At 39.2% G+C, this 12,912-nt stretch overlaps 1 protein-coding gene across 2 annotated transcripts in view; it reads left to right on the forward strand.

Moving 5' to 3' along the window:
- The window catches only part of ARHGAP10 (Rho GTPase activating protein 10), a 326,233-nt gene that overhangs the window by 194,954 nt on the left and 118,367 nt on the right, over window positions 1–12,912 (forward strand). For both annotated transcript variants that reach the window (XM_082652719.1, XM_082652720.1), the window contains 2 exons: window positions 2,459–2,533; window positions 8,930–9,017. In XM_082652719.1, the coding sequence (XP_082508845.1) occupies window positions 2,459–2,533; window positions 8,930–9,017 (163 nt within the window). The remainder of the gene's footprint in view (window positions 1–2,458; window positions 2,534–8,929; window positions 9,018–12,912) is intronic.

The following is a 12,912-nucleotide window of genomic DNA, read 5'->3' on the forward strand; positions in this document are numbered from 1 at the left end:
GTCGACTCTTGGGCAACTAGAATCACACCTGCCATGTATTTGGTGAATACGTATTTGGCAGATGAGTTATTAATGAAGAGAAGGGGAAGAACTTCCCCGTCAGAGGAGACTTGTGCCTGAGGAGGGGATGAATTTGATAGTCAGCGGTCTGCTCTGATTGAAGACGAATACTCTGCAATAAATGTGGGTAGGTGAGGTGGGACCCCTTATGGGGAGTTATGTGTCTGTGCCTTACATGCTTCTTCAGCTGAGGAATTCGGATTGGATCTGATGACTTTAACTTTTAAATGAGGATGGGAGAGACCTAAAGGTAATCAAAGTGGCTTGAAAAATGGAAAGTAGAAAAAATGATGGTGTTCAGAATGGATTATGGTTGTGTGTATGTCCCTGTAAGGATGCCCAACATGCAGGCATCAAATTCGAGGCCATGCTGAAGAAGCAGAGATTAGTCCAGAGTGTGAAGAAAATGCAGAGATTGCGATCTGTTGCATTTGGAAAGTGACAGGAAGTCAAAGAAAATTTTCAAAATTCTAATACTTGGTGATGAGAAATACTGATCCCTTTGGCTGATAGGGGAAATTTGGAAGAGAAGTTGGAGAGGATATACGAATCGTATGACTTGGCGTATTGATTGGTTTATATTCTTCAAACCTGTTTATATGATGTCTTTTGTATGTCATGTGTGTGTTCATAGATGTAAAATTTGTCCCAAGTCCCTAGTCCAGAGCTTTTAAGGACAATGTAACAAGAAACAGTAAATCCTACATGACGTGAGTGTATGTGTTCTAGGTGCCGTTTCCAAGCTGCTTTTATAGGAGGTTTATTTAAATTTCATGTTAAAAAAGGAAAAACTGTGTTGAGTAGCATTAGTTCCCCCTTGTACCTTTCATTACGCATTAGCAATGAACTCTCCTTCTCTCGGGTTGATGAATTTGAACTTGATCTATTATCTGATAGTAATTACCAGCACAGAGTGATGATTATTGCTGAAGTAACATTCTTATTTCATTTCTCTTTGTATGTCGGGCACTTCTCAGAGGGCACGTTTGTTTGCAGCATATGACTTGCTCTTTTGGCTTCTGGCTTTGAGGCCACTATTTTAGGTTTCTTAAATAGAGTAGTATTGACAAAAATCCTCTGGTATTTAAAATTCTCTGGGCATGGTCTTCTAGCTTGTAGGAGACAGAAGGAGTGGGCTGTGGCTGGTGTTTTCTCCTCCGGCAGGCTCAAGCTCTGATTTTTGTGTTTCTTGACAGTTTCTTTTTTTTCCCAACTCCTGGCAGGGCTGACCTGCATCTTTCTCTGCTCTTGGAGTCAGTGTTTCCCATCATGAAGGTGCCTCTCTGCTACTTTGATTCTTGAGCCTTCTTAATAGTCTTGTGTAGGCTGAAGGGCCAGCCTTTCCTCTTCTGGTCCTTTGAGCTCTCCAGAGACAGTCGAGAGAGAAGGTGTGTCTGTTTTGCTGGGGCTGCCGTAATCAAGTACCACAGACTGGGTGGCTTAAGCAACAGAAGTTTATTTTCGCAGAGTTCTCGGGGCTAGAGATCCGAGACAGGGCGTCCGCAGGGCTGGTTTCTTCTGAGGGCCCCTCTCCACGGCTTGTGGATGGCCATCTTCTCCCTGTGTTTTCACACTGTCTTCCTTCCATTTGCATCTGTGGCCTGATCTCTGCTTATAAGGATACCAGTCATATTGGATTAGGGCCCACCCTCATGACCTTGTTTTAACTTAACCCCTTCTTTTAAAGACCTTAGTTCCGGAAACAGTCACATTCTGAGATACTGGGGGTTAGGACTTCAACATATGAATTTTGGGGGACACAATTCAGCAAATAACAGACGAATAGGACATTTCAGAAGCTTGAAACTGAGTAAGGAGAACGAAACAAAAGGCAGCCCAGTGAAACAGCCTCTGGTCCTCCTTTGGAGTCTTAGTGCTTCTTACTGGACAGTGCCTGTAATGGCTCTTAAAAAAACCCTGAACAAAACAAGTTTTGCTTTACTTTTGAGTGAGTGATTTCCATGGTCTTCAAGAATCAGCCGCACAACGGTTTCTTCCTGTGTCCTAACCAGCACCATATTATTTTTAAAAGGCTAAAAGTTTTCAAGACAAATCTGAAGAATAAGTAAACATAAGAAACATGAAAGGTGCCGTGCATCTTTGCAAATTGCATTGGTATGTGTGAGTACTACTTAATCAACTCTTTTTCATAACCACTGGCTCCTTACATTTTGGCCACCTGCAACAGTGTTTCAGGAGATCAACTTCCAACCATAAGTCATGAGTACCAAGCTGCTAAGGCAAGTTGGTAAACACTCACTTTTGTCAAACGTTGTTTTTATAGGCAACGGGAATGCTGCTAACGTGAGTTAGCAAGGATTCTGAGTGCCACTGTTTGTTGACAGCTTTTCAGACTTGACTGTCTCGTATTTGCTAACATTTCGTCTCTTCCAAATAGGTATAAACGACCAAGGATTGTACAGAGTTGTGGGGGTGAGTTCAAAGGTCCAGAGACTTCTGAGTATGTTGATGGGTATGCCTCTTTTCTAATCATTTTCCATGCATTGTTTGTTTATGTTCGTTGTCTTTGCAACTCAGTGTTTCATAGTAACGTAACTTGGGAATTCATCCTTTTCGTCTGCTGTCTTGGAGTCCTTTTCTCCTGAGCAGAGATAGTTGGCTCAGAGAAGTCGGTTAGTGTTTGCTCAGGTCCCCCTTACTAAGAAATGGAGGAAGAAAAGAAGGCAGCTCATGGGTGAACGTCTTCTACTGCTTGCTTCTCCCAGGGGGAGTAGCAGCCAGGCCTCTGTGATTTGCATGGCTTCCAAATTGCCCGTCCAAAGTCTTGACAGTACATTTGGTTGCACAAGACCACTGGGCCTCGCTCATTTTTCTGGAGCTTCCACAACTGTCACTCAACAGCAAGGGTCTGATTCTCAGGGATTCATTGGTATGCACAGTGGCTTGTTTGTAGTTTGCACCAGGCTGTTCTCCAGAACCATGCCTGCTCCATCTGTGCTGATAACACAGTGTTCTTTGGCATCGCAGACAAGAGGAAGCCAGAAAGTGAATTCATTTCATTACCCCAGACGTTATGTGAATGACAAAGCGCTTTTACATTACACTCTGCTGTCAGCTCAGTGCCACCTGTAAGAGGCCCTGCTCCTCCGCCCCCCATGACCCCAAAGCAGGCTGCCTCCTGGGGGGTGACGATAACTCATCAGGCTTGAGGGCCTGTGTGTCAAACCGATCTGTCATTATGACCTCGCTAAATATTAATTTATTTGATATCTCACTTTAATCAATATTAACAGTGCCCTCAGGTATTCTGTCAATGCATTTAAACCCGTCTGCATCTTAAAGCATTGTCGCAAAGACTTACTTTGAGCAAGCATCAACCGAGCTGAATCAAATCAGCCGGGATGTTACGGGTAGCGTTGCTTGTTTGGCTGCGTTTGAATTCAGGATTTAATAAGCAACAACTCTTTTCTGAGCTTATTAACCACAGGAAAAATGCCTCGTCATGACTTGGAGAGCCTTATTAGAATACATTCGCTTTCGCGAGTTGTTTTCATTTTCTGCCTCTCTGGTTTGACTTGGGTATGCAGTTTTGGCAGTCAGATTTTCCTTTTTACCATTAGTGGGCTCCAAATGAAATAGACGCAGGTTGCCAGTGGTTCAGTAGCAGCTGGCAGGGTTTAATGGGACGACAGCATCTGCTTTTAGTTAATTTTAAAATTAGAAACACTTCTCTCATTTCCAAGATGGTGTTATGGTGATTAGAACTGGAAGACTCTGTTGGTATCAGAAAGGGAGAAAGGCTGAAAGGCACACTTGGCAGTGAATTGGTTAGAAGGACGATAGCTTTATTTTATTATCTTCTCATTCATGTTCAAGGGCAGCTCAAACAAGCAGGTGTCCTTGTGGTCACCCTGAGGTGTTAAGCTGTCTCCAAATTTGTTCTTAAACTTAGAAAAACCATATGATCATCCACATCCCTGGACTTGGGTGGTACTTTCCTCTGCTCATGGGAAATGTCCCAAGACAGTTCTGAACTTGCAAGGTGCTTAAAATATCTAAACCCTCAAAAATTCATGACCTCGAAAACTGTTTTCACTTTCCGTGAGGCTCAGCATAGAGAAGTCCAGGACACAACCTCATTTAAGCTGCTGGCAAAAAGAAATGCCGTGTTTTCAGTCATATCATTCTGCAATCAGAGGAAATTAGAGAATTGACACAAGGGAAAGATACTGACTTACTGTTTTCTTATTAAGTAATGCATTTAAGGGAACGGCACAGGATAAATTAATTTCACTTCATCTCTAAATAATTCCTAGTATGAATTTAAGATGGTCAGTCACAAACTTTGGATGTTTATTAGCATTAATATCATTTTCTTGTTACTTTATGTTACCAACTCAAACTTCAGCTCTTAACGAAAGAGGTTTATTCACTATTTCCTAATGAATTTAAGATTACCTTAAGATGTTTCTTTCCTTTCTTCCTGATTCAGCAAGTGTTCAAATTGAACTAACTTACACCTCTTCCAAAAAAAGAATTTGAGTTTCTGAATAGTTGTGTACACACTGTCCTGTAGATATTCATTTTCTACATTTCCCAACTTCTCTACATTGTTTCAAAGTTATATATGTTTAAGAGAAAAAAATTGGGTGAGTCTGCCAGGTTTTTAATTTTGCTCTTTTGTACCAATCTATTTTTTTCCCTCCAGTAGACAATTAATTCTGATAATTTTGCCCATTTGTGGTACTAGGAGTTATTTTTTAAAAATTATTTATTTATTTATTTACTTTTAAAAACCAAAATTTTTTATTTTGAAATAATCTCTAGCCTGCAGAAAAATTGCAAGTAAATAGTACAATAGACTCCCATAATACCCCTTCCCCAGATTTACCAAGTTTTAACATTTTTAGGCAGTTATTTTTTAAAATTTCGATTCCTCCAGATAACGTTTATTTCAAATTTGAATTTTTTCAAAGTACTTTTTGTTTGGAATGTGTTTTTCTTTGCAGAAATGAAAAGTAACCTAACTTTTTAAAAATCTGAGATAAAGTTCCAAGTCGTTTTATATTTTTTGACAGGAACTTCTGTTCACTTTGGTTCTCTTTAGTTCTTGAGAGCTAATCATTTACTTTGCTATTATTTTTCCTTTATTGCCATTTTTACATAAAATATTTTTGTATTTAAAATATTTTCAGCATTCTTTAAATACTCCTGTGTAAAAGTTTGTGGTGATTTCTAAAAGAAGGATGCATGCTTAATATCTTGCATGTTTTCTTCACTTGTGTCTCTACTGGGTGTGTTTTCATGACCTTCATGTTTAAAATTACAATAGAGAAAAATATTTCTCTCTGTTCTTCTTCTCCTTCCCCTTCCTGTTCTTCTTCTTCCTCTCCCCCGTTCCTTTTTCTCGCTTCCCTTTCCTCCCCTGCCCCTTTCTTCTCTCCTCTCCGCCACACATGAAGTACTAATGGTAGCTGACCACCATTTGTACTCCTCCAGGTCAGGTAAAGGAGTGGGCAGCTGCCCTTCTCCCCTGGTGATGAGAGTTGTTTGCCTTCTTGGTCAGCTTCCATCCCTGGGGGCAGAAAGTAGCGGTGTGCTGGATTTTCCAACAGCCTCCTAGCTTTCCCTTGGACCGAGTTTCTTAAGGTTCCACAAGAACATGCCCCAGTGAGCAATTACATTCCTTCCCTTTACAGGTGTTTTTCTTTTCCTTCTTTTTTTTTTTTTTTTTTTTTTTTTGCTCTAACAGAGGGCACACATAGTCTGGTAGAATTTTTTTTTTTTTTATTAGAAACTTGAAGCAACTGGGGAAGGCAGGGAGAAATAGCAGATGAGGTGTCTTTGGGTGAGTCACGGTGTTTTAGTAAGTGGGGTGAAAATGTAACAGATGAATTATCGCAATTGGTAGGTTGGAACTCTGCTGAGTTAGGATTGTCCTGTGTTCTTCCTTCTTCTCCTTCTTTGGAATGAAAGCATCAGAGCAGGGAAGGGAAAGTGCTGGGAAAATGTGGTGGTAGCTTGTGTGTGCTGGTGAATTTTCTGTTTGTTTCTAAATTTAATTTGTAAAAACAGCTGGATGATTTTATTTTAAGAGAACCATAGAAAGCCAGAAATCAGACTAATTTAGGGGAGTTTTACTATAAACATATTACCATGTTTACTTTGTTTGTAGGACTTTTCACAAAGATTGAGGGAAAAAGTAAACTAATGTAGCTGAAAAAGATTCTGATTTTGGATTATAAAGAATATTCTCCAAACTCGTTCAATCACTGGGCGTCTCTAAGTACTTTAGACTGGGACCCAAGTCAGTGTCAAGTAGGGTGCCAGCACGTTGGGCTGGGCTGAAAGTTTCCGGTTTCAAAAAAATGACCAATGGTTATAGAATTGTGAAGCATTTACCGAAATAAAAAGTCAACTATTTGTATCTCTGTTCATTAGTTTAGGTTTTAAACTAATCCACGAGGTGTAGTGTTCCTTGGCCAGAAAGGAAACAGAATTTCTACCTTATTTATGGTAGAACATATATTCTGATTGAACACTCTAAATGCATTTTTAAGTTTGAATCCCAAATAAGTTATTAACAAATTTACCTAGTCCCAGTGTATCCATGGATTGTTAAGAGCTGCTAGGGATGATTGAGTTATTTGAAAACAGTGAAAATTTAATAGAGAATTAATACCATAGACATTATGTAGTCATTGGCTTCTCGTGTGACAGCTCCTTTTTATTCCATGAATTCAAAGGATGGCTTATTTTTTCATATAAAGACTATGGTTCTCAAAATATAGAATGATCATTTGGTCAAAAGCTGAAAATAAAAGATTTCCTTGAGAAGCCTCCTGGATTTTAAAATGGTGATTTGCTGGTAGCAAGTTGATTGAAAATGTTATCTGACTTGTATGAGATTTAAATAATTGACTTAATGACAGAGAGAATATTCAGTTACTGCAGTAATTGGTTGGCAAAGCCTTTAGAACAGAATTATTTAGTCCTAGTTATAAAGGATTGCACCTTTAATCAGGGTGCTTAATTTGATTTCTTGAATGTATCTGTGGCTTGTCTGACAAACTCAGTAACAAATGAGTTCTGAACTGTAGGAACCGATCAAAATGTAATCAGTGTCAATTGCCATTGTTGTAGTTTATCGCATATTGCTGTCAGTTGCTGTAATCGAGAGCTGTTGAAGTGCTTTGAAAAGTTTCCAGACTTTTGAGTAATCGACTTCATATATCTGATGTTACGGCTGTGAAATAACCATCACTTCCTGTTTTACTTTATTTTCAAAAAGTTTGAGAAATAACATTGCGTTGTCACCCATCCTTTCCCATGCCGAAGCCTCAAACTTTTTAAGTGGCGTGCATGACTTAACATGGTGGTCCCATTTGGACAGGATTTTCTTTTTGAACTTCAGTTTGAAAAGGGTATACTAACAAGTTTCCTTCTGTATATAGACAAATAACAGTGTAAGGGAGGAAAAAATACCTGAAACGACTAGTTTTCTGGGGGGGTCTTAGTTGAAACATCATTCTGGAGTGAGGGAGAAGTAAGTGTTTTCCACAAATCTCTTATTTTCTCCTTTGTGTGATTGGAGCGTAGAAACTCACTCCAGTTTCTGTTGATTGTTTGATGTCTTTCATCATAAGCCATTTACTGCTCCCTCCCGAGGGTAGGTACCACCACTGAGCGCTTATACTTTTGGTGACTCAGCTGTGGTAATTACCCACTCATTTGATGATTTATGGAAATCTGCGTACATTCCTGATTTGCTTTGATGCTCTCAGTAGTTCCACGAGAGCGTGTACGTTATCTCCGTCGTGCACATGAAGAGCTGAAGTTCAGAGAGGTTTGGAGCTGACTTGTTGGGGTGGTGAGGCTGGTCAGGGCTGAGGCGGGATTGAAGCCCAGGTGTGTGTCCCTTGCTGCACGCTCCTCCCTGCTGCCAGGTCACGGCCAAGTGCAGTAGCCCAGCCTCACGAGGCTCGGAGATACCACCACACTTGGAATGCTTGCCTTTCCCACTATCCTTTCCTTTTATTTCAACCAGGGTTGACTTTTTCCTTTACAGAACTAATTGCGCTGCCCTCCTCCTCCTTCAACTCTTCTACTACTTCTTTTTTTTAGTTCCTGTTTTACATCTTCTTTAGAGTTTACTAGATATTTGAAAGGGCATTTGTAAGAAATGCATCATTAACATACTTTTAGGACAAAGAAAACTAATTTAGAATGAATGTCAGACATGTTACATAGAGGCTTCTAGTAAATATTTCTTGGATGAGTGTATAGATTGTAACGTTAATGTGAAAGATTACCCATGAAAGACTTTTTAAGTTTATGTGTCATTTCTGTTTTGGTTGATCACGTATTAGTCTTCAGAAAGATAATATGATGAGTATAAACCTTAGAAGTGTGGGACCAGACTCACCATCCTTTGCCCCCACTGACTTCTTGTTCTTCTAATAGGAATTTTGCCATTAAGGGTACTGCCTGCTTCCCCTGTCATGACACAGTGTGATAGCAATCATGCCATCTGAAACAAGTTCAAATGTATAGACACTGCAAAATGCCACATGCTGTAAGCCATGACTACTGAGTAGTACCTTATAATAAGAGTAGTAGTAGTAATAATAATACATGTACATGCTTTGCAGTTATGAATATTTAAATGCTCTGTCCAGTTCTCCCCTACTCCCAGCCCAACCCTTATCCTTTTACTTCGATCTTCACTACAGATTTTCTGAAGTGTGAGAAATGTCTGATAAAAGAATATGGCTTATGATATGATAAGAAATTATATGTAATGTTTTTATAGGAAACCACAGAATTCAATATTTGTGGTTTGGCTGTTTAAAGATGAGCCATTTGGTCAAGGTTTGAATTATTTTTTTCTTCCTTGCTTGCTCACCAGATGTGAAAACCTGCAATGAGGTGGACCTGGAAAATTCTATAGATTGGGAAGTGAAGACAATAACGAGTGCCCTGAAACAGTATTTGAGGTGAGCTCCTCTCGGTGGTGGGGCGGGGGAAGAGCGGACTGTTTGGATGTTTAACACACAGCAAATGCAGACTCCGAACATGCATCTCAAAAGTCAAACCTTATGAGAAAGGACAACATTTATGAGGTACCTAATGATGTCCCAGGAAGTGTGGGACATAGTCAGTGAACATCAGTTGATAGATAAATTGCAACAGAACAGACCTGGAATAGACTTGGGTTTTGAAATAGAGTCTATTGTGGATGTGAGTTTTTGGAATTAAATGCTCTGAAACAGTAAGGAAGAAGGCTGTTTATTACATTCATTGAATCTTTTCTTTATGTTGTGGGCTAAAATGAAGACGTTTTCGTTTAAGTGTAAACCATGTGAACTTAAAGGATTATAATGATGACATACATATACCGAGCGATTTGAAAAGAAGTTTACTTGATGAGGTTTTTTATTTTTTTTTTAAGATAAACTTTGAGTTTTATATTTACTGTAGGAAGTATCTAGGATTAGAGCTTGAAAAGCTTCAGCATTTCTTTGAGCATTCACCTTTCTTGAGAAAAGAAAGGAAATGAATGATCACAAAGCTTGAGGATAGATGAAGGACAAGTACACGGAGTAAGGGAATGGAAAACAGTCACGACTGTAATTCTTAGGCTGTGGGTCCGCTGGGGACTTCGCTTTTTGCCTGGCAGACAAATGGCACTGCTCCCCCATCATCAGTTCTTTTTAACCAACCCACAGGATTGATTTTCAGGTAAACACTATTTGGGTTCCAACAAGCACATTAGAATCCACTTATATTACATATTTTGTGTTTTAAAAAATTTGTATGTTTTAAAAATTTCAAATTTATACAAGCGGAGAGATGAGTATAATGACTCCTCATGGCCCCATTATCCTGCTCTTCAGTTTTCAACATTCGACACTTCTTGTTTCATTAGTCTCTCTACTGCCACTTTTTGGAATAATACTTTAAAGATTTTCTAAAACACATTGCTGCACTCATAAATACTTGAGTGCATATCTCAAAAAAGGTAAGGACTTAAAAAAAGGACGTTACAGAAAAGACAAAAAGAATATAATTATCATACCTAACAAAATGCGTATGATGCAGTACTCAACCTGTGTTCCATTTTTACAGATTTTTTTTTCAAAAACGTATTTTAATGTTTGTTTTAATTCCTTCAGGATTTCAACACTGTCAGCACATTTCATTTGGTTGGTATGTTTTAAGTCGTTTTTCATTTGTGCAGTCCCCTCCCTCTACCCCGCCCCCCCAGCATTTAATTTGTTGATGAACCTGAGTCATTTTTACTCTTTTTTTTTTTTTTTTGCGGTACGCGGGCCTTTCACTGTTGTGGCGTCTCCCGTTGTGGAGCACAGGCTCCGGACGCGCAGGCTCAGCGGCCATGGCTCAGGGGCCCAGACGCTCTGCGGCATGTGGGATCTTCCTGGAACGGGGCACGAACCCGTGTCCCCTGCATCGGCAGGCGGACTCTCAACTACTGCGCCACCAGGGAAGCCCCTGAGTCATTTTTTAAAATAGAATTTTCCACATTTTAGATATGGCTGGTGGTATCCTCAGCTTTCTCTGTTATCTGTCATGTTTCCTATAAGCTAATAGTTAAATCTATAGGCTTCGTTAGATTCACATTCGGCTTTTGTTTATTTATTGCAAGAATACATCATAGCAGTGCTGTGTTCTTCCTGTTGTGTTATTACATCAGGAGGCCTGTGTTGTCCAGTTGGCCCACTTTTTAATGAAATTAACATTTATCAGTGGGTTCAGGTGTGTGTTACCTATTTTCAAGTATTTTATTTAAAGATTTATTTTTTTATTTTTTATTTTTTTACATCTTTATTGTAGTATAATTGCTTTACAATGGTGTGTTAGTTTCTGCTTTATAGCAAAGAGAATCAGTTATACATATACATATGTTCCCATATCTCTTCCCTCTTGCGTCTCCCTCCCTTCCACCCTCCCTATCCCACCCCTCTAGGTGGTCACAAAGCACTGAGCTGATCTCCCTGTGTTTTGCGGCTGCTTCCCACTAGCTATCTATTTTACATTTGGTAGTGTGTATATGTCCATGCCACTCTCTCACTTTGTCCCAGCTTACCCTTCCCCCTCCCCATATCCTCAAGTCCATTCTTTGGTAGGTCTGTGTCTTTATTCCCGTCTTACCCCTAGGTTCTTCATAACATTTTTTTTTTCCTGGATTCCATTTACATGTGTTAGCATACGGTATTTGTCTTTCTCTTTCTGACTTACTTCACTCTGTATGACAGACTCTAGGTCCATCCACCTCACTACAAATAACTCAGTTTCGTTTCTTTTTATGGCTGAGTAATATTCCATTTTATATATGTGCCACATCTTCTTTATACATTCTTCCGATGATGGACACTTAGGTTGCTTCCGTCTCCTGGCTATTGTAAATAGAGTTGCAATGAACATTTTGGTACGACTCTTTTTGAATTATGGTTTTCTCAGGGTATATGCCCAGTAGTGGGATTGCTGGGTCATATGGTAGTTCTATTTGTGGTTTTTTAAGGAACCTCCATACTGTTCTCCATAGTGGCTGTACCAATTCACATTCCCACCAGCAGTGTAAGAGGGTTCTCTTTTCTCCACACCCTCTCCAGCATTTATTATTTCTACATTTTTTGTTGATGGCCATTCTGACCAGTGTGAGATGATATCTCATTGTAGTTTTGATTTGCATTTCTCTAATGATTAATGATGTTGAGCATTCTTTCATGTGTTTGTTGGCAATCTGTATATCTTCTTTGGAGAAATGTCTGTTTAGCTCCTCTGCCCATTTTTGGATTGTGTTGTTTGTTTTTTTGATATTGAGCTGCATGAGCTGCTTGTAAATTTTGGAGGTTAATCCTTTGTCAGTTGCTTCATTTGCAAATATTTTCTCCCATTCTGAGGGTTGTTTTTTGGTCTTGTTTATGGTTTCCTTTGCTGTGCAAAAGCTTTTAAGTTTCATTAGGTCCTATTTGTTTATTTTTGTTTCTATTTCCATTTCTCTAGGAGGTGGGTCAAAAAGGATCTTGCTGTGATTTATGTCATAGAGTGTTCTGCCTATGTTTTCCTCTAAGAGTTTGATAGTTTCTGGCCTTACATTTAGGTCTTTAATCCATTTTGAGCTTATTTTTGTGTATGGTGTTAGGGAGTGTTCTAATTTCATACTTTTACATGTACCTGTCCGGTTTTCCCAGCACCACTTATTGAAGAGGCTGTCCTATCTCCACTGTACATTCCTGCCTCCTTTATCAAAGATAAGGTGACCATATGTGCGTGGGTTTATCTCTGGGCTTTCTATCCTGTTACACTGATCTATATTTCTGTTTCTGTGCCAGTACCATACTGTCTTTTTTTTTTTTTTTAACATCTTTATTGGGGTATAATTGCTTTACAATCGTGTGTTAGTTTCTGCTTTATAACAAAGTGAATCAGTTATACATATACATGTGTTCCCGTATCTCTTCCCTCTTAGTACCATACTGTCTTGATTACTGTAGCTTTGTAGTATAGTCTGAAGTCAGGGAGCTTGTTTCCTCCAGCTCCATTTTTCGTTCTCAAGATTGCTTTGGCTATTCGGGGTCTTTGTGTTTCCATACAAATTGTGAACTTTTTTGTTCCAGTTCTGTGAAAAATGCCATTGGTAGTTTGATAGGGATTGCATTGAATCCGTAGATTGCTTTGGGTAATAGAGTCATTTTCACAATGTTGATTCTTCCAGTCCAAGAACATAGTATATCTCTCCATCTGTTTGTATCATCTTTAATTTCTTTCATCAGTGTCTTATAATTTTCTGCATACAGGTCTTTTGTCTCCTTAAGTAGGTTTATTCCTAGATAGGTAGGTTTATTCCTAGAAATTTTATTCTTTTTG

This window comes from Grampus griseus (assembly GCF_964374135.1).
Source record: "Grampus griseus genome assembly, chromosome: 4".
Classification (NCBI taxonomy): Eukaryota; Metazoa; Chordata; class Mammalia; order Artiodactyla; family Delphinidae; genus Grampus; species Grampus griseus.